At 34.9% G+C, this 23,060-nt stretch overlaps 1 protein-coding gene across 1 annotated transcript; it reads left to right on the top strand.

Moving 5' to 3' along the window:
* On the top strand, nucleotides 1-18,406 carry LOC114464019 (deoxyribonuclease-1-like). Its single transcript, XM_028448044.1, has 10 exons — nucleotides 1-121; nucleotides 8,226-8,311; nucleotides 9,227-9,315; nucleotides 10,458-10,544; nucleotides 10,779-10,891; nucleotides 12,880-12,992; nucleotides 15,159-15,316; nucleotides 15,806-15,902; nucleotides 16,139-16,223; nucleotides 17,678-18,406. Exons 2-10 carry the CDS (start codon nucleotides 8,231-8,233, stop codon nucleotides 17,839-17,841), a joined length of 987 nt encoding a protein of 328 aa, XP_028303845.1. The 5' UTR covers nucleotides 1-121; nucleotides 8,226-8,230; the 3' UTR covers nucleotides 17,842-18,406.
* The last annotated feature ends 4,654 nt before the right edge of the window (nucleotides 18,407-23,060 follow it).

The following is a 23,060-nucleotide window of genomic DNA, read 5'->3' on the forward strand; positions in this document are numbered from 1 at the left end:
GTGAAAGGTACGTTAGCCCCTTACCTGCAGGGGGCGGGGCTTGTGGCTTGTTTGTCTCGTGTCGCCGCTTTAAGAGAAAGAGAAACAGTTTGTTGTTTATCTTCATCTGATCGGGTTACAGGTGAGGAGCTCTTTGTTCTAATCTGATTACTTCACACATTGTTTACATTCCTGTAACCTTTACTTTGAAACTCTTACACGCTCGTTCTAACGCACTCAGTCTGACTAAAGTTTCTGTGTTCATAGATATAGATTTACTCGTTACTTCTCATTATTGATGCACAACCATGAAATGATCACTTTTTAAAACACAAGAACTCAGCTTTGTATTTTTAAACTAAAACCAAACAGATTTTTTAAACATCTTTCTCACAAAACAAATACAAATAAAACTCTGATTATTAAAAAATAAAGCACAAAAAAACAAACCTAAATGCTGTTGTTTCGTCTTTTTATATTTAACAACGCTTTAGACTGAGCACGTGTTCAATGAAGCCATTTAGATTTAAACCACATTTATTTATTTATCTGAATAATATCTACTGTTATCCAGGAACGTTTATTATTATAATAATCATCTTAAAGATGGAAATCATTGTTTTAATCACAAATAAAACGGGTTAAAGTGACCAAAAATGGTGGAAAAGGAGGTGAAATGAGATTTTAAAAACCACAGAAATTGGTTAAAAGTTTTCAAAATTAGAATGGATAAAAACAGACAAAAAAAGTGATAAAAATAGTTTAAAGTGTTGATATTGGAACAATTCAACTGGCAAATAATGGAACAAATGGTGAATGTGGTAAAATAATCAGTAAATATGGTGTAAAGAGGTTAAAAGTGACAATAATGGGTCAACATATGTGACATTAGGTGTAAAAGTGGTGGAAAGGTTTATAAATGCTGAACATGTCTGGAAAGAGGAAATATATGGAGAAATGTGATGTAGAAGTGTCAGAAATGGGAGAAATGTAGCAAAAATACATTAAAAAGAGCAAAAATATGGCAAGAAAAAGAGATGAAAATATGTTAAAATATGAAAAGTTTGGTGTAGAATCAGAAAAATGGTAAAAATAAAAATGGGCTCAAATTGTTCAGAAAAAAATTCTTAGTTTCTTGAAGGCATCTGGAGACCCTCTCCCAGTGTCTCATGACCACAAATGGGGTCCTGACCCCAGGGTTGAGAACCACTGCTTTAGAGCATCCAAATACAAACTCAATGAAACTCTCACAGTTTTCCCGCTCTTTTATCACATGATGGCAGACATTTTTATTCTACGTTTATTATGACACAACATTTCTACACAGATTAAATACAATTTTGTGACAAAATGAAAGGAATTCAGGTGAAACTCCTGCAGGAACTGAAATCAGTCGATGCCTCACAGACTTTATGCATCATCATCATCATCATCATCATCATCATCACTTCCAATCAAACAGTTTTTATGTTCACGTAACAAACAAAGTCAGTTAATGACGATCATCGTGTTTGGTGATCAAAGATCAGCTGTCGGTGAAAACGTGTCCAAAGACGAGGACGTTCTGCTGGGTTTGTTTTTAAAAAACACAGATGTGCTCCAGATGTTCGTGCTTTACCAGCGCCACAGTTTTTTTCCTTTGGGTTTCCAGATGTTCAGTGAAATTCCTGATAATCCAACACATGTTTCCTGAAAAACATAGATTTAGTTAATAATGTAGTATTTAAAGTGGCTCCTACATTGATGCTTTTAGTTTCACTTCTTAAATCTAAATGACGTGTTCTAGACGTTTGATGTTGATCTGGAACAGGAAACGCTTGCTCTGTGGGTGAAACACACACACACACACACACACACACACACACACACACACACACACACACACACACACACACACACACACACACACACACACACACACACACACACAGACAAATGCTAATGTTTAAGTTTAGCCTGAATGTAGTTTGTAAAATGATAAAATGACTCCTGCAGCAGAGAAAGCACTAGAAGACGCTCTCTATGTATTTAACGTTTCCTCTTTATTTCTGCGATACTTTAAACCAAATCAAAGTCTGATTGTAGAAAACATTTCTTTTAATCTGTTTCGTCCTCTAAACCAGAGGTTCTCAACCGTGGGAGACGCTGGGGGGAAGTGGCCAGATGCCTTCAAGACACTAAGAATGTTTTCTGAACAATTTGAGCCTATTTTTGCTTATTTTTACCCTTTTTCTGCATCTGCACCAAACTTTTCATATTTTAACTTATTTTCATCGCTTTTTCTTGTCATATTTTTGCTCCTTTTAATGTATTTTTGCTACATTTCTCACATTTCTGACACTTCTACATCACATTTTAATGTCTTTTCTGCACATTTTTTCCACTTTCCAGACATGTTCATCACTTATAAACACTTTTTACCACTTTTACACCTAATGTCACATATATTGACCCATTATTGTCACTTTTAAACTCTTTTTTTTTTTTTTTTTAACCAGATTTCATGATTGTTTTTTACCACATTCACCATTTGTCATGCCCATTATTTGCCAGTTTAAACTAATTGTTCCATTATTGACACTTAAAAAAAGGTTCTGTCTGTTTTTATCCACTTTAATTTAGAACTTTTAACCAATTTCTATGGTTTTTTTAAAATCCCATTTCATCACTTTTTCTACCATTTTTGGTCACTTTGAACCATTTTATTAGTGATTAAAACCAGGATTTCCATCTTTAAGATGATTATAATAATAATAATAAACGTTCCTGGATAACAGTGGATATTATTCAGATGAATAAATAAATGTGGTTATCACAGATTCATAGAACAATAGACCATCATTTTACTGACTTTATGGATGGACCCCAAAAATCTCTCCTTTATTCCCCCTTATAGATGGTCCTGTCTCCACATGACTGTTCTTCAATGTTCATGTTCAGCTACAGTGGGGGTCTCTGCTCTCTGAGACCTTTATGTTGGGGGTTGAGACCTGATAAAGATTGAGAACCACTGACTTTATAGGTTATTAAACTTCCTCAAATTGTAGCAAACATGCTAAATCAATAGGATTATTAAAGTCAATTCACTTTAATAATTCAGATCATTTACACGACAGCTTCTCCTCATTACTGCGTCTCATAGAGATAGTAACATTAATACAAACTATATTATAGTAACATTAATACAAACTATATTATAGTAACATTAATACAAACTATATTATAGTAACATTAATACAAACTATATTATAGTAACATTAATACAAACTATATTATAGTAACATTAATACAAACTATATTATAGTAACATTAATACAAACTATATTATAGTAACATTAATACAAACTATATTATAGTAACATTAATACAAACTATATTATAGTAACATTAATACAAACTATATTATAGTAACATTAATACAAACTATATTATAGTAACATTAATACAAACTATATTATAGTAACATTAATACAAACTATATTATAGTAACATTAATACAAACTATATTATAGTAACATTAATACAAACTATATTATAGTAACATTAATACAAACTATATATAGTAACATTAATACAAACTATATTATAGTAACATTAATACAAACTATATTATAGTAACATTAATACAAACTATATTATAGTAACATTAATACAAACTATATTATAGTAACATTAATACAAACTATATTATAGTAACATTAATACAAACTATATTATAGTAACATTCCATGCAGTCATGTGATTACGTTTCATGAGATTTGGAACAAGATAGTGAATAAATTTGACTCTCGACTGTTTCTTTCACTTCCTTGTTATTCACTCAGGTTTTCTGTGGAATAATAATGACGTGTTCATGTGACGTTGTTCCAAAACAAGCGTGGGAGGAGCTTCTGTGTCATTCTAGAGCCTGATTTTTAATAAAAAGGAATAGAAATAACAGTTGAAAGTCAATTCCTTGTTTTCCGTGACTATGGAAAAGCGGCGTTCTGTGATTGGTGCTGAAGTTGTCAATGTTTGATAATATTTATCCTTCATCTATTGGAAGAACTAACAAACAAACCACAGCAGGTCGCAGGAATTTAAATGATAAAGTTTAGAAAATGTAGTTTAACATTTCTGTCAATTATCCTGTTTTAAAACCTGTATTTTATCCTCTTTCCCGCCATCGTCTCGTATTAGTATTTTCCCATAAAGATCCTTTATTTTAATGTAATAATAATTCAAATATAATAAAATAATTTCTCTGCCTCTCTAAACCGTCACTAGCCTCAGAGAGCTGTCATCTGATTAGTGCTGACATCAGCAATAAACCCAGAAACAACAGAACAGAGATGATGAATGAAGACGTTCTGGTGATAAAAACTAAGAACTGGTGTAAATATGTTATAAAATATAACATAGAGTTTATCTTCCTAAAGACCATCAGGATGTGACACAGTTACACGTTCTGTTAGATTAATAACTGATATTTTAACGTCTACCACAGCAGAAGGAACCACGTAAGTCACCATGAAAAATCATCCAATCACAAGCTCCACAAATATACACTGTTTATAAAGTGTTAAATAATGTAAAGTCTGTAATAAATGTGTTTAATAAGTCATTAGTTAATATCAGAGAACCATATGAGTGAGTATGAGAAATTATAATAAAATATATAATAAAATAAAATGTTAATGTTTAACTTAAAGACAAACAATGTTAAATTAACAGTAAATATACAACGTGTTGACTTGTATATAAACTGTAAGTATATTAAATAAACACATGTGCTTCATAAACACATTTATGTTTTTATTTAGGCTGTTTTATAATTTAGGAATTAGGGCTGGACGATATATCGAGATTCAAGATGTATCGAGTTTTCTATTTTGGTGATAAAGAAAATTATAATATTTCATATATTATTTTAATGCTTATTTTGTATGAAAATACTCATTTTAGGAGTCGGAGCTTTTACTTCTCAGAACATGTAAAGCTCAGTGAGATGATTAATGAGTCCTAAACAAGCCACAGTACAGAACTCACTCACACATGCTGTCCTTTACATATTGATCAGGTGTTTGTTAATAAATGAGCCTGTGTAACATTTTACATCAGCTAATTTAACCCAGAATGTCTTTCTGGTCAGACTTTATTTAATAAAATTATCTAGATTTATGTCATATATCATCAATTTGATCAAATATATTGAGATATGAGTTTTGGTCGATATCACTGTATGATCACAGTATTCTAATGTTAAAGGTCGACCTACCAGATTATAATCACATGATTGTGTTTAGTGTGTGGGTAACAACTGTATATTTTATATTTCTAGTATTGTGGGGGGTCGTGGGGTTGGGACGGCTCGTAGCGGGCGCCAGAACATTTACCATATTTTCGAATCCAAAACTCGACAGGTATGATTTTAGTGCAGCAGCATGTGACCTTTAAACGGTAGGGGGCGGGACTTAGTGTGTTTCAGTGTTTATCATGTTTAGCTTTAAATTGCCCTTTTTATCTGGAACGTCTTGTATTGTTTCAGAGTGAAAACAACTGCGTGGTTTCCTCTTGTGCTAACGTTCTAAAGCAACAGGTCGGGACACTCAGAGCCTCCCTCTGATTGGCTCTTTGGGGCCTTTCTTTAGCTGCTGTTTTGGTGAAACTGGGCTCCATGTAACATGATGACTGACGCAGGTCATAGGTCGTAATTTGTAGGTCGTAAAAGTTTGATAGAGACGAGGAAATGCTTAGGGCGTCGCCGTCTGAGACAGAGATTTGCGTGTGTGTGTGTGTGTGTGTGTGTGTGTGTGTGTGTGTGTGTGTGTGTGTGTGTGTGTGTGTGTGTGTGTGTGTGTGTGTGTGTGTGTGTGTGTGTGTGTGTGTGTGTGTGTGTGTGTGTGTGTGTGTGTGGGTGTGTGTGTGTGTGTGCGCGCGCGCGCGCATCCCTACGGCTAATTATGATTAGAAGATAAAAAGTTGTGTTACTGTGTATTTACTGTGTGTTACTGTGTGTGTGTTACTGTATGTTACTATGTGTTACTGTATGTTACTGTGTTACTGTGTGTGTGTTACTGTATGTTACTATGTGTTACTGTGTGTGTGTTACTGTGTGTTACTATGTGTTACTGTATGTTACTACGTGTTACTGTGTGTGTGTTACTGTATGTTACTGTGTGTGTTACTGTGTGTGTTACAATGTGTTACTGTGTGTGTGTTACTGTATGTTACTACGTGTTACTGTGTGTGTGTGTTACTGTATGTTACTGTGTGTGTTACTGTGTGTGTTGCTGTATGTTACTACGTGTTACTGTGTGTGTGTGTTACTGTATGTTACTGTGTGTGTTACTGTGTGTGTTACAATGTGTTACTGTGTGTGTGTTACTGTATGTTACAATGTGTTACTGTGTGTGTGTGTGTTACTGTGTGTGTGTTACTGTGTGTTACTATGTGTTATTGTGTGTGTGTTACCATGTGTGTTACTATGTGTTACTGTGTGTGTTACTATGTGTTACTGTGTGTGTTACTATGTGTTACTGTGTGTGTTACTATGTGTTACTGTGTGTGTTACTATGTGTTACTGTGTTACTGTGTGTGTTACTATGTGTTACTGTGTGTGTTACTATGTGTTACTGTGTTACTGTGTGTGTTACTATGTGTTACTGTGTGTGTGTTACTGTGTGTGTTACTGTATGTTACTATGTGTTACTGTATGTTACTGTGTGTGTGTTACTGTGTGTTACTGTGTGTGTTACTATGTGTTACTGTGTGTGTGTTACTGTATGTTACTGTGTGTTACTGTGTGTGTATGTTACTGTGTGTGTTACTATGTGTTACTGTGTGTTTCTGTGTGTGTTACTGTGTGATACTGTGTGTTACTGTGTGTGTATGTTACTGTGTGTGTTACTATGTGTTACTGTGTGTTTCTGTGTGTGTTACTGTGTGATACTGTGTGTTACTGTGTGTGTATGTTACTGTGTGTGTTACTATGTGTTACTGTGTGTTTCTGTGTGTGTTACTATGTGTTACTGTATGTTACTGTGTGTGTTACTATGTGTTACTGTGTGTGTGTTGCTGTATGTTACTGTATGTTTCTGTGTGTGTTACTATGTGTGTTACTATGTGTTACTGTGTGTGTCATAGGTCGTAATTTGTAGGTCGTAAACATAGATGTTAAACTTTGATAGAGACGAGGAAATGCTCAGGGCGTCGCCGTCTGAGACAGAGATTAGTACGACTATCTGTTCCAACAGTTACACAACCTGACACCGTGTTTACATGGTCTGTGTGTGTGTATGTGTGTGTGTATGTGTGCATGCGTTCACCTGTTCAAACTAGTTCGACAACCTTCAGGTTTCAGACGCTGCCAAGAAGCGTGTGTGCGTGTGTGTGTGTGTGCGTATCCCTACAGCTATTTATGATTATAAGATTAAAAGTTATGATTATGTGATTTAAAAAGTCATTTTCAAAGTAAATACATCCAAACTTTTGTTCACTGATAATTAGGATAATTACTGAAGTGTGACTTACAGTTAAAATTTTAACAAAAGAATAAAATAACTTAAACCAATAAGTGGCCTTAATAACATAGCCCCGCCCCTTGAACTCTTTACTCTGCTCTCATTGGTCCATAGAAGAGTTTGGATCCCCAGTCAATCAATGATGAGTTTAAAATGACTTAATAACAACCTTTAATAGTAGTTATTAATTTATATAGTATAGTTACTGTAGTTTGGATGAATATATATTTAAAAACCTATCAAACTTAATTCTTTTTACGTCTGTTCCTTCATCCTGATTGGTCCACTCGTACCATGTGACCAGGTTTAACAATAGTAATGATGCCTGTGCTTTGGAATGTAAACATTCATTCATTCATTCATTCCTCACAAGTCTCATCCTGTTAGTCCACTACATAGCCTCTGTTACTGTGTGTGTGTGTGTGTGTGTGTGTGTGTTACTGTGTGTTACTGTGTGTGTGTGTGTGTGTGTGTTACTGTGTGTGTTACTGTGTGTGTGTGTGTGTGTGTGTGTGTGTGTGTGTGTGTGTTACTGTGTGTGTGTTAGTGTGTGTCTATTTACTGTGTGTGTTTACTGTGTGCGTTACTGTGTGTTAGTGTGTGTTTTTGTGTGCGTTACTGTGTGTATTTACTGTGTGTGTGTGTTACTGTATGTTAGTGTGTGTGTTTTTGTGTGCGTTACTGTGTGTATTTTATTCTGTGCGTTACTGTGTGTATTTACTGTGTGTATTTGTGTCCCTGAAGGCATCATGAAAGTTGCTTCATTCAACATCCAGAAGTTTGGCAGAAACAAAGTTTCTGACCCGGAAGTCCTCGACATCCTGATTAAAGTGAGTGAGTGTGAGTGTGAGTGTGAGTGTGAGTGTGCGTGTGCGTGTGAGTGTGCGTGTGTGTGTGTGTTCTCCCTCAGCGTATGGTATTAAATAAATACATATCTTCTAAATAACACACAGCTGCTGTAAAATCCTGCACTTTATTCACTGATCATCTCAATAAATTCAAAAGTCAAAAATGGAAAGAAAGTAGATCACATTTAATAAGTTTAGGATGTTGACGTAAAACCCTAAAGAGATACAAACATAGACATACAAACACAGACATACAAACATAGAGTGCTTAGAAGGAAACAGAAACATGTAAAACAACCACAAATAAAACCAAAGGAACAGATCTATGCTAGATATATCTGTGACAAAGGACAGGAACAGATCTATTACATGGTCTGTGTTATAAATGTCCTACTACAAACTCAATGAGTTTGAGTTTATTCTTTTTACAGGCAAAATACATATTAATGAACATATACATGTAAATATGCAAGATTATGATAAGATGCTTTTATTTTGAAAAGGGGATGTTTGATTTTTATCTTGAAGCTGGTGTCCTGTACTGAGTTCACATCGTACTGAAATTGTATATGCGCATGGGCGCACATGCGCACTACCGAAAAATGAATTTTTACAAAAAAAATTAATTCATTTTTGTTTATTTTTGTTTTCAAATTGAACAGACATGTTTTATTTGTTTATTGGATCATGTTAGGGTTAATGTTATAATCTCAGTACGGAGATAAACTCAGATCATTTTACGTTCAGCTCCCAATGCATCATGGGACAGTTGAGTATGACTAGTGTGTCCACCGTGCATACTTAAAAAATGTCCTATAGAGTATACATCCTGTATACTATCTAATGTGAACGCACGACATACTCATTAAGACGTCACACTTCCTGTTTTCCCATCAGATTGTCTCCCGCTATGACATCATCCTGATCCTAGAGGTGGTCGACGCCTCTGGAGAGTCCGTCACTACCCTCATGGACGCTCTGAACAAGTGAGACACACATACACACACACACACATACACACACTATGGGGGTGGATCGCTTCTGAATTCATGCGCACCAGTCTATCAAACACGTACCCTGCACATCTGTACGTCTGATCTACATTTCCTATAGACTTAGAATAGATAGACGGGCACAATGCACAAGTCACGTCTGCATGTGTGTTTGTAGATGTGTTAAAATGTCTGCACACACTTTAATGTATATACACAAAGTGTATACACACCTACACCACACCTGGATGTTCATCTAACAAACATAAATATATCAGTCACACGTAGACACAGGTGTGTAGTGAGTGAACCTATAGTGATCAGGTGACCTTCACTATGTAGCACCGTCTACGTGACATGTAAACACTTAGAAATAAAATATTAGGCACTTACACGTGTGCAGGTATATCAGTGTGTGTGTGAGTGTATAACAGACCACCATTTAGTCTGGTTACAGTCTGTGTCACTACACCCGTCCATAGAGTGGTAGTGACTGTAGTGTTACGCTCTGAGTCAGATCATTGCTGTGATTGGACAGAATACAACACACACACACACACTTAGTGACGTACGCGTGTACACGTCTGGACACCTGACAATAAGTGTTTACATGTCACACAGACGGTGCTACATAGTGAAGGTCACATGATCACTATAGCTTCACTCACACCACACCTGTCACTACACCTGACTACTGACATTAGGTAAGTTTAGTGAAAGTTAGACACGTACATGTGTGTTAGACTGGTGTGTGTGAGTTTAGAAGTGATCCACACACACACACACACACACACACACACACACACACACACACACACACACACACACACACACACACACACACACACACACACACACACACACACACACACACACACACACACACACACACATCACTTAAAATGATTGTTTTGTTTTGTTCAATGATTGTATAAAGATTTATATTTTATATTGAATTAAATGATTTTCATTGTATTGGTAATTTTTTTTTAAAGATAAACTCATCACCATCCAAAGAGTAAACGGAACTTCAATACACCCACATATTTAATACAAATATAATAAGGTGTGTGTGTGTGTGTGTGTGTGCATGTGTGTGCATGTGTGTGTGTGTGTGTGTGTGTGTGTGTGTGTAGGTCCAACAGGAAGCATCACTACACTCTGAAGATCAGTTCTCGTTTGGGTCGAACTCGTTACAAAGAGCAGTTTATGTTCCTCTACAGGTGAGAGGTCACATGATACCATGTAAAGAGTACTGATATATCTACTCAAGTATCACTATAACTCAATTAGATATTACTCACACTAAAAGTGACTAGTTACTTTCACCCCCCCCACGTTTGTTGTTGGTAATAAATCTAAAATTACATTTAATCTGATTGGTTGGTTATGATGTGATTTGTTTCACCTCTGACGTGTGTGTGTTTGTGTGTCTGTGTGTGCGTGTGTTTTTCCAGGGATGATCTGGTGGATCTGGTGGGTTCGTATCAGTTTGATGACACAGAGACAGAAGGTGGAGATGTTTTTGCCAGAGATCCGTACATCCTGAGATTCAGATGTTTGAACACAGGTTGGACACGTTTATATACGTTTAAATATGGAAAGACCTCAGAAAAACACACAAATACTGTACCTTTGAAAAATACACAAGACCCAAGGGCCTGTACTACAAAACTAGATTTACTCTTTGCGCACTAACTTCCAGAATTTAATCTGTGTGTGCTGCACTACAAAGCTAGCTAACATCTTATGGAGCTAAATCACCATGGTAACTTAGGCTGAACGACTAACCTGGTCGAGACCAGGTTTTGTTCTGGCTAGGATCTGAGCGAGTACTAAAGCCCCGCCTCCTGACTAATCAGATCTCTTAGAAAACGAGCTGTCCAATAAAAGGAGGATCATTGTGAACATGTCACTGTGGATCTGATGTGACGCTGGTAGGAGAGAGAATATTTATTCTTTATTTACCATCACATCCTGTAGGAAACATACATTTACTGTATATCTGATGGATTGATAAAGTAAAAGAAGTCAGCTGATGAAGCAATAAATAATTAATTCATGTATTCTGAGAGCCTCAGTCCTGTAGATAATATAAATATAAATATATTCCACCTTATGATGTAGGCTGATCATCAGAGACACAGACAACATAAAAGAGAAAGTGAAACTGATCAGAGTGTCTGTTTATTCTCCATTCATAATCTCACTAATTTAATCATTAACACTCGTCAATTTCTGCATTTATTATTTCCTGCTTTTACTGCAGCAACAGTGTTGTTTTTGGTCTGAATTAAGGATTTTAATTCTTCATATTTTTTAAGAATTATTCCTCAATTGTGACGTAAACTGCTCTCCAGTTTGTGTGTGATTGTGATTGGTCTGACGCTGTAATCTCCTCTTCTGTCACTAGAGCTCGCACGTAGCCAGGTTGAAATAGACACGCGTAACTAAGTGTTTTATTCTCCCGTCTGGACTTAAGCACTTTTTTGCGCGCCTGCAGTTACGCACTTTTCTCCTACGCGTATTCTCTGGTCCAGGCTGCTGACACGCCCACTGCGCGTAAGGAGCCAAAAGCCCGTATGTGTGAATGAAGGCGGGCTGAAGGAAAGGAGGTGGTGATGTCATATTTTTGGGCTGTCTAGAAATCATAGAACATGGGGTTCATATTTCTAGTGCAATATAATGTTTCACCTTATGGGGGCGCTGCACTTATTCCAGGGTTAGAAGAACGTAAGAGGAAAAGATAGATTTTAATGGGAACACCCACATTTCAGGGAGGCTCCACCCACAGTGTGTAACTGTGATGAAGGCGTGCAGCGACTGACTTAAGTACAGGAGGAGAATAGCATACAGACAGAAACAGCACCACTGTGTGACTTTTTGGACTTACACACATACTGTAGGAGAATAGAACCCATAGCGTCTGACAGACAATGTTTGATTAGGTGAAGCTAACGGAGATACATCCAGGATATAATTATCTAGCTTCGTAGCATAGGCCCTAGAAAATACACAAATACCGTAGACTGTCATTTCATGTCTTTTTGGTGTAATTTATAGTTTTGTTTTTTGTGGTTGTTTTGTGTAATTTCTCTCATTTTCAGCTTTCTGTTGTTGTCTTGTGTGTTTTTACTTTTGTTTTATGTTTTTTTAGCCTATTTTCCTTTCATTTCATTTGTTTTTTGTTGTTTTGTGTGTTTTGAGCCAATTTGTGTGTTTTTGTTTTTATTTTGTAATTTTTCTCTCATTTGTTGTTGTTTTCGTGTCTTTGTAGTCATTTGTCATGTATTTATGTTGTTTAGTGTATAAATCTGTAATTTTGTATCTGTCTTTAACTATTTTATTTATTTACTTCAAGGGCCGTTACAATTTAGAGCGAGGGCCGCACGTGGTCCTTGGGCCACCAGTTGCCTATGTCTGTCTGCCTCAGAGAAACAATACACACCTTGACATTAAAGAAAAACATACAAAGACCTTTAAAAAACCTCCAGTGATGTTTAGAATGTGTGTGTGTGTGTACTTCAGGTGTGTGTCTTGTGTTTAATGTTTGTTCAGAGCTAAAGGACTTGGTGATGATTCCCGTTCACACTAAACCTGACGACTCGGAGACGGAACTGGACGAACTTTACGACGTTTTCCAGTTTGTGAAGAAGAAGTGGAGGACCGACGTAAGATCAGCCACTCAGCTTTTATTCTGAAAAGTCCTCCATTCAAAACTGTCGAGAAAGGGATTTTTTTTTTGGTTTTTAAAAACTCTTGAATGCCAAAGAATTTTTTTTTGTAAGTTATTCAATTAGGAACCTTTTATTTTGAAAATTCTGTTTTTGACTTTGACTTTTTTTTAAACTTTTTTTAAAAGTATTTTAGTAAAACCACAACAACACTTTTAGGCAGAGGTGTTTGTTTTTTTTTAAATGTCAAGTTTATAAAAATAGAAAAAAATCTTGAATAAGAATAAACATCTTTGCCCGAGGACTAAAATATTATTAATAATTGTTTTTTGTACTCGTATGATTGACTTCCCCCAAAATGAAATTAGTTTTTAAAAGTCCTTCATTAAAACCACAACAACACTTTTAACCTGATAATGTTAAATCACTGCATCACTGACTTATTTAAAATAAAGTTCACAGTAAAATGATCACTTGAACACAATGTATGGTGATAATAACTAATGATCAGCAGAGTTTAGGTTTGGATAATAATTATGTGACAAGTATTTTAACTTTACAGTTTGACCCACATCCCATCTAATATCATTGAGGAGGCGGAGTTTATGACCTATACTGCAGCCAGTCAGCAGGGGGAGCTCTAAAAATAAAAGCTTCACTCCATCGGGGAGATTGTCCCGTCCATTCTTTTTACAGTCTATAGTAAAAATACACATAACTGCAACAAAACTACACAAAAAATGACAAACTGAAAACAAAAATACACGAACTGGCAACAAATCAATCCCACGACAACAAAATAACTCCAAAAACTCCCACAGAAACACGTAAACGGACGTTAAAAACCAAGGCATGATTTTACTGATGTTTATGTCGTGTTTGATTGTTTCTAATGTATAATCAAAAACCTTTTATTTTGAAAAAATACTTTTTTTTTCCTTTTTTTGGGTTTCTTACCTTTTGTTTTTAAAAGACATTCATTAAAACAACACTTTCAAGCAGAGACCTTTTATTTTTAAAGAATGTCATGTTAAAAGAATGCCTGATTTCTTGGGCCATTTTTCCAAAAGTTGCGATTTTTTTTTCAGCCCTAAAACATACTTTACTCACAATTAAGTTAATTGTTTCTACCAATTATAAATACATATTGACCAGACACGTTCAAGAAAAAATATGCTTTATTGTTGGAAAGCAAACACCAACACAATTTTGCAAAACATGCATTTTTTAGCTCATACACTGAGCGTACCCTGAATGTAAACAGTTTTTAATCAAAACGATCATCAGAAGAGGAAGTTAGTAAACAACAATGAATTTAAGGAATCTTAAAGTGTATCACATGAACCTGTCATGAAGACATATTTCTTTAGGCATAACAAAAAAATACAAAGCATCAACGTACATACTGTATGTAATGATATTGTGTACTTCCTGTTTGTCTCCACATGGGGTTTTGCTCTGGCTTTCATTCTTTTGACGTGTTTTGCTGAAGCAAAATATTTGTCCATAGACGACTTCCTCTTTTGCTCGATGATAACATTGTATTTTGAACAAAAAAGTTTACCTCCATTTTTATGAAGCAACGTTTGGTTCTGTTTTACACGATCCTTAGCCGATATTTTTGTAAGCAAATGCGAGGTATTTCTATCACACATGACTCCATTGAATGCTTTCTCCTGGGACTGGTTGAAAACAGGATGTGACGTTGGCATTTTCTTCTTTGTAGGTTCCTTGTAAGCAGCGCAAAGCATAGACATAATATACGTACACGCTCTGCTCCAGTGGGCAGCAGCAGTCGATGCGGCGTCTTGTATACATGTTTATCGCGCAAAGCCCATAATACATTCTCTGCTACTTCTGTAGCAACTACAAGCGCTAAGATGCCAAAAATAACGATAAGTTATTATCATTACTGCATATTTATGTTATTTTTTCAGCGAAGTTGCGGGAAAGTTGCGGGCTTTTAGAAAAATTGCAATGCCGCACTGTTTTCGTGGAGTTTGCTTGATTTTGCGTTAATAGTTGCGATCGCAACATTGCAAAATCCTGGAGGGACCTGACAATAATATTAATAATATAGTTTATGTTTTTTTTGTAATCGTATGATTGACTTGGAACAATATTTTCCTGGTTTTGATGATGTCACATGTTTGGACCAATCAGAACGTGATGATTCTGGGCGACTTCAACGCTGACGGTTCCTACGTTTCTAAAAGCGACATGAAGAACATCAGGATCCGCAGCGACAACAACTTCCACTGGCTCATCAAAGACGACGTGGACACCACGGCCAGCACCGGCAACGACAACGCCTACGACAGGTAAGACCGTACGGCTGTGCTACGCATGAACAACGTTACACTGTACGGATGTGCTATGCGTGAACAACGTAACACTGTACGGAGGTGCTCCATGTGAAATAAGTAACGCCGTACGGCTGTGCCCCATGTGAACAAAGTAACACCATACGGAAGTGCTCCGTGTGAACAAAGTAGCACCGTACGGCTGTACTCTGTGTGAACAAATACGCTAAGGACAGGTAATACTGTACGGCTGTGCTCCATTTGAACAAAGCAACACTGTAAGGTTGCGCCCTGTGTGAACAAAGTGACACTGTACGGATGTGCTGTGTGTGAACAACTGCACTTAGGATAGGTAACACCATACGGCTGTGCCCCGTGTGAACGACTGCACTTAGGATAGGTAACACCATACGGCTGTGCCCCGTGTGAACGACTGCACTTAAGATAGGTAACAACGTACGACCATACCAATGCAATCTGTGGACGTTTTTCTTTTTCTTCCTTCAGGATCGTGGTTTATGGGGACGACATGTTTAATGCTGTGGTACCAAACTCTGCAAAGCCCTTCAACTTCCAGAAGGCGTTTGGACTGAGTGAGGAGAAGGTCTGTGTGGGTTCCTGATTCTCACAATCAGGATGTTTTTCTACCATAAGCGCTTAGTGCAGACACTAAAATCAATAAAGCTGAGTTTGAATATATGAATTAATGTGCTGCGTTACGTTGACACAATGATTAGCCAGACGTGTGCTAATATTATAGCTAGACGTGCTAATATTGATTAACTAGACGTGTGCTAATATTATAGTTACTTGTGCGATAACTGCTGTGTTTGCCTCCAGGCGCTGAAAGTGAGCGACCACTACCCAGTAGAGGTGAAGCTGAAGCCTCTGAGGCAGACGAGCGATGACGAGGACAGTAACCACGGTAACCAGCACGGACTCTTACTGAGACTCTTTCACAGATGCTGTCCTTGCGTCAGCGCTTAACATCCAAGTGTTAATTCAAGCTTTAAAATTCCTTTTTACTGTTGTGGTGGTTTTGATGAACGAGACGGAGTCCAGCTTTAGGGTTGCTGGTCAGATGCCGACTCAGGGTTTATTATGTCAAAGGGTTTTGAGGAACAGTTCATTTCTCTCTGTGTGTTTGTTGCTTTTAGCGGTAGTCAGTAATCAGTGTGCTGTGGTATCTGACCTGCTTAGGGTTGTCTGACCAGGAGAGAGTTCTGTAATTACATATAATTTACGGAACAAATGTGGAGATACCTGACGGATGTTTTCATGGATTTAAAAAAATATTTAAAATCATGTCATTATTTTAACAAAGTGCCAAAGAAAAAAAGATTTGAAAGACTTTGAAATGTACGATACTTTCCTTCATCTGTGGTTGAAACAATGACCTCTAAATATATTTTTACTTCTTCTCAAAGCTTTTTTGCTGCAACTTTTGTTCAAATGTACACAACAAAGTTTCCAGGGATTGTTAGAGGTGAACGCAGCAAAGGAACCAAACAATCTGTGATTTGTTTATCATTTGAAAATATGCTCTTCTCACTATTTTGTTGTGTATTTTTACTTTCATGCTGTTTATGCAAAAATAAAGTATTTAAGAAATTAAATACAACAAAGTCCATTTAATTATTGTTAAACTAACGCACATAACTTTTAACTGATCAGTGAACCTGATATACTAACCAGTGCCGCTACGTGCTAAGCTAACAAACACGTGGGACTGGTCTCTGTCTGGACTTCCTTCAATATCAGAGGAAGAAAAACATTTACCGTCTGCAACACTGGAAACACAAAGATTCATCTTTAAGTTTATTTCTCCTTCACCTGAAACATACACAACATGTTTGGAAGGAATATGAAACAGAAAAAACAACAAAAAGTAAAATGACTTAAAGACGAGTTCCAGAGGAGGGAAAATGTCTTAGTTTCGTTATTCATCACCAAAAAATTACAACAAAAAATGCTAACACAAACTCATGAAATGGCCTCAAAATGTACAATACACAAAACTGCAACGAAACTACACAAACAACTCCAAAAATACCATAAATGACTCCAAAATACACAAAATTGCATGTAAAAACACATGAAATGGCATCCTAAATGTGCAAGATGACTAAAAATATACATAACGGCAACAAAAATACCCAAAACTACCAAAAACGACTCCAGATATTACTCCAAAAACACAAATTGACAATAAATGAACCCCACTACAACATAAACAATCAAAACGACTCCAAAAAAAAAAGACGTAACGGACGGTGAAAACAAAGGGATGTTGTGTTCAGGATGGTTTTACTGATGTTTTTTGTCGTGTCTGGTTATTTCTGATGTTCCTATTCGTTCCTCATCTCCGTTTGTGCACAGCTGTAAAGGGGGAGGAGCCTATTAATCGCCGTCTCTCTGGGTCGCTGCTGTTGTTTGGTGATGACTTACTGCAGCTGAAAAGAGAAAACCTGCTGCTGGAGAGAGAGAAACTCAACCTGGAGATCCAGATCCTCCGACTGCAGGTCAGCAAGATGATGCTGTGAGAGCCAATCAGAACATTTGCATCCACATACCTCAGGAACGGCCCCGCCCACCCATTTCAAACCACTGTTAACCAATAATGTATAATAGTTTGTGTTTTGTCTTTATATATTTGATTTAATTTGTGCTTACATTTCAAAATCTGTGACTGAAATAATTCATGAATAACAAAAACAAAACACCCAATATTAATATTTTACAAACAGGAAAGCACACAGCTGTGATGTTTCTATGCATCTGGTGCTTTAAACAACTGTTTGTTAAAAAACTAAATCCAGCTCATTCCCAGCTAGACTTTTGAAGTTTTCTCAATCAGGCGTAAGCTAGGCTAAAAGACAAGTGTGGGCGGGGCTTAATATTCTAATCCACTGCTGATGTTTGTTGCGCGGTGTTGCATAAATGTATCGTTCACTGTAAAACTTTTGACTGAATTCAGGTTTGAAGCTGTTTCTACTGATTCTCTCTTCATTTTAAGCTACAATGTTTACGACATCAAAGCCTCATTTTCACCGTAACGACTCCTCAGGGGTCTGAAATAAACTCTCAATAAATAAAGGTTGAAGACAGTTTTGTGTTTCTTTCACTGATTTAACCACAATGATCATTGGACAGTGTTATTAACACACACAAAACAGCAACAATACACAAAAGGAAACACACAAAGCCTTTCTTTGTTTCCCATGCTCTAATTGCTCTTTATTTCCAGAAAGTAGGGTTTGGCTCAGTTATAATTGGATTCATGGAACTGATCATTCATTACAATTATGATGTAATTGTCAGTCGCTTAGTGAAGCTATCACTGTCACCTGGTGACGTTCCTCCTGCATCACGGACCTGCTCTGCAGCAGTTTGTAGAGCGGTGTGATGCTGAACATCAGTAAAACCAAAGAGGTGGTGGTGACCTTCTCCAACAGCTGTCGCCACCATGATCCATGGTTCTCCTGTCCAGACTGATGAGGAAGATAAATACCTGGGTTCCATCCTCGACAACCAGCTGAAGTTCTCCTCCAACACTGAGGGGATGGTGAGGAAGTGTAACCAGAGGCTGTATCTTCACAGGAAACTCAACTCATTTTCTGTCAGTGAGAACAATTTACTATTCATTTAAGGTAAGTGTTTTAGCTTTCTGCTGCTGGAATCACCAATAAAAACGACTTAAAACCATCATTAGACTTTCAAAACTGCTGTAAATATAATGCACATACTTACAATGGGAAAAGAAAGCAGTAAGGCACAAAAAATGACAAAAATTAAAAATCACCCAAAATCGGAGGTAAGGCTATATATAGTAAGGCATATTTTTCAAAAATGTAAAAAAATTTAGTTAAGACCAAAATAAAATCCTAAACACTACTGCAAATATAATGCACATACTTAAACAAGGCTAAGAAAGCAGTAAGGTACAAAAAATGACAAAAAACAAAAATAAGCCAAAATCAAAAGTAAGGCTATAACAAGGCATTTTTATTCAAAAATTTCAAAAAAAAAAAAAAATTGAGTTAGGACCATCATTAGACCCTAAAAACTACTGCAAATATAATGCACATACTTAAACTGGGCTAAGAAAGCAGTAAGGCACAAAAAATGACATTATTTCAAAATCACCCAAAATCGAAGGTAAGGCTATAACAAGGCATATTTTTTTTAAAATAAAAAAAAAAAACAAAATTGAGTTAGGACCATCATTAGACCCTAAAAACTACTGCAAATATAATGCATATACTTAAACAGGGCTAAGAAAGCAGTAAGGCACAAAAAATGAAAAAAACAAAAATCAGCCAAAATCAAAAGTAAGGCTATTGTAAGGCATTTTTTTCAAACTTAAAAAGAAAAAAAAAAATTGAGTTGGGACCATCATTAGACCCTAAAAACTACTGCAAATATAATGCACATACTTAAACTGGGCTAAGAAAGCAGTAAGGCACAAAAAATGACAAAAAACAAAAATCACCCAAAATCACAAGTAAGGCTATAACAAGGCATATTTTTTTAAAAATTAAAAAAAAAAAAAAAAAATTGAGTTAGGACCATCATTAGACCCTAAAAACTACTGCAAATATAATGCACATACTTAAACAGGGCTAAGAAAGCAGTAAGGCACAAAAAATGACAAAAATTCAAAATCACCCAAAATCGATTAGTAAGGCATATTTTTCAAAAATTTAAAAAAAAAAAAAAAAAATTGAGTTAGGACCATCATCAAACCCTAAAAACTACTGCAAATATAATGCACATACTTAAACAGGGCTAAGGAAGCAGTAAGGAACAAAAAATGACATTAATTCAAAATCACCCAAAATCGAAGGTAACGCTATAATAAGGCATATTTTTCAAAAATTTAAAAAAAAAAAAAAAAAATTGAGTTAAGACCAAAATAAAATCCTAAAAACTACTGTAAATATAATGCACATACTTGAATTGAGGTAAGAAAGCAGTAAGGCACAAAAAATGACAAAAATTAAAAATCCCCTAAAATCAAAAGTAAGGCTATAACAAGGCATTTTTTTTCAAAAATTTAAAAAAAAAAAATTTGAGTTAGAACCATCATTAGACCCTAAAAACTACTGCAAATATAATGCACATACTTAAACTGGGCTAAGAAAGCAGTAAGGCACAAAAAATGACAAAAATTAAAAATCACCCAAAATCGAAGGTAAGGCTATATATAGTAAGGCATATTTTTCAAAAATTTAAAAAAAATTGAGTTAAGACCAAAATAAAATCCTAAAAACTACTGTAAATATAATGCACAAACTTGAATTGAGGTAAGAAAGCAGTAAGGCACAAAAAATGACAAAAATTAAAAATCAACTAAAATCAAAAGTAAGGCTATAGTAAGGCATTATTTTCAAAAATTTAAAAATTAAAAAAAAAAAAAAATTGAGTTAAGACCAAAATAAAATCCTAAAAACTACTGTAAATATAATGCACATACTTATAATGGAATAAAAATGTAGTAAGGCACAAAAAATGACAAAAATTAAAAATCAACTAAAATCAAAGGTAAGGCATATTTTTCAAAAATTAAAATAAAAAAAAAAATTGAGTTAAGACCTAAATAAAATCCAAAAAACTACTGTAAATATAATGCAAATACTTAAATTGGGCTAAGAAAGCAGTAAGGCACAAAAAATGACAAAAAACAAAAATAAGCCAAAATCAAAAGTAAGGCTATAACAAGGCATTTTTATTCAAAAATTTCAAAAAAAAAAAAAATTGAGTTAGGACCATCATTAGACCCTAAAAACTACTGCAAATATAATGCACATACTTAAACTGGGCTAAGAAAGCAGTAAGGCACAAAAAATGACATTATTTCAAAATCACCCAAAATCGAAGGTAAGGCTATAACAAGGCATATTTTTTTTAAAATAAAAAAAAAAAAAAAAAATTGAGTTAGGACCATCATTAGACCCTAAAAACTACTGCAAATATAATGCACATACTTAAACAGGGCTAAGAAAGCAGTAAGGCACAAAAAATGAAAAAAACAAAAATCAGCCAAAATCAAAAGTAAGGCTATTAGAAGGCATTTTTTTCAAACTTAAAAAAAAAAAAAAAAAATTGAGTTAGGACCATCATTAGACCCTAAAAACTACTGCAAATATAATGCACATACTTAAACTGGGCTAAGAAAGCAGTAAGGCACAAAAAATGACAAAAATTCAAAATCACCCAAAATCGAAGGTAAGGCTATAGTAAGGCATATTTTTCAAAAATTTAAAAAAAAAAAAAAAAAATTGAGTTAGGACCATCATCAAACCCTAAAAACTACTGCAAATATAATGCACATACTTAAACTGGGCTAAGGAAGCAGTAAGGAACAAAAAATGACATTAATTCAAAATCACCCAAAATCGAAGGTAACGCTATAATAAGGCATATTTTTCAAAAATTTAAAAAAAAAAAAAAAAAATTGAGTTAAGACCAAAATAAAATCCTAAAAACTACTGTAAATATAATGCACATACTTGAATTGAGGTAAGAAAGCAGTAAGGCACAAAAAATGACAAAAATTAAAAATCCCCTAAAATCAAAAGTAAGGCTATAACAAGGCATTTTTTTTCAAAAATTTAAAAAAAAAAATTTGAGTTAGAACCATCATTAGACCCTAAAAACTACTGCAAATATAATGCACATACTTAAACTGGGCTAAGAAAGCAGTAAGGCACAAAAAATGACAAAAATTAAAAATCACCCAAAATCGAAGGTAAGGCTATAATAAGGCATATTTTTCAAAAATGAAAAAAAAAATGAAAAAATTGAGTTAAGACCAAAATAAAATCCTAAAAACTACTGTAAATATAATGCACATACTTGAATTGAGGTAAGAAAGCAGTAAGGCACAAAAAATGACAAAAATTAAAAATCAACTAAAATCAAAAGTAAGGCTATAGTAAGGCATATTTTTCAAAAATTTAAAAATTTAAAAAAAAAAAAAAATTGAGTTAAGACCAAAATAAAATCCTAAAAACTACTGTAAATATAATGCACATACTTAAACTGGACTAAGAAAGCAGTAAGGAACAAAAACAAAAGTCACCCAAAATCAAAAAGAAGGCTATAGCAAGGCATTTTTTTTCAAAAATTTCAAAAAAAAAAAAAATTGAGTTAGGACCATCATTAGACCCTAAAAACTACTGCAAATATAATGCACATACTTAAACAGGGCTAAGAAAGCAGTAAGGCACAAAAAATGACATAAAACAAAAATCACCTAAAATCAAAAGTCAGGCTATAACAAGGCATTTTTTTTCAAAAATTTCAAAAAAAAAAAAAAAATTGAGTTAAGACCAAAATAAAATCCTAAAAACTACTGTAAATATAATGCACATACTTGAATTGAGGTAAGAAAGCAGTAAGGCACAAAAAATGACAAAAATTAAAAATCACCCAAAATCGAAGGTAAGGCTATAACAAGGCATTTTTTTTCAAAAATTAAAAAAAAAAAATTTGAGTTAGAACCATCATTAGACCCTAAAAACTACTGTAAATATAATGCACATACTTAAACTGGGCTAAGGAAGCAGTAAGGCACAAAAAATGACAAAAAACAAAAATCACCTAAAATCTAAAGTAAGGCTATAACAAGGCATTTTTTTTCAAAAAATTAAAAAAAAAAAAAAAAAAAATTGAGTTAGGACCATCATTAGACCCTAAAAACTACTGCAAATATAATGCACATACTTAAACTGGGCTAAGGAAGCAGTAAGGCACAAAA

The sequence above is a fragment of the Gouania willdenowi genome, chromosome 5 (assembly GCF_900634775.1).
Source record: "Gouania willdenowi chromosome 5, fGouWil2.1, whole genome shotgun sequence".
Lineage (NCBI taxonomy): Eukaryota > Metazoa > Chordata > Actinopteri > Blenniiformes > Gobiesocidae > Gouania > Gouania willdenowi.

Coding starts and splice junctions, on each gene's coding strand:
- LOC114464019 (XM_028448044.1), top strand. CDS start 8,231: ATGAAAGTTGCTTCATTCAACATCCAGAAGTTTGGCAGAAACAAAGTT. Junction 15,317..15,805: donor AACGACAACGCCTACGACAG/GTAAGACCGTAC, acceptor TTCTTCCTTCAG/GATCGTGGTTTATGGGGACG. Junction 15,903..16,138: donor TTGGACTGAGTGAGGAGAAG/GTCTGTGTGGGT, acceptor GTTTGCCTCCAG/GCGCTGAAAGTGAGCGACCA.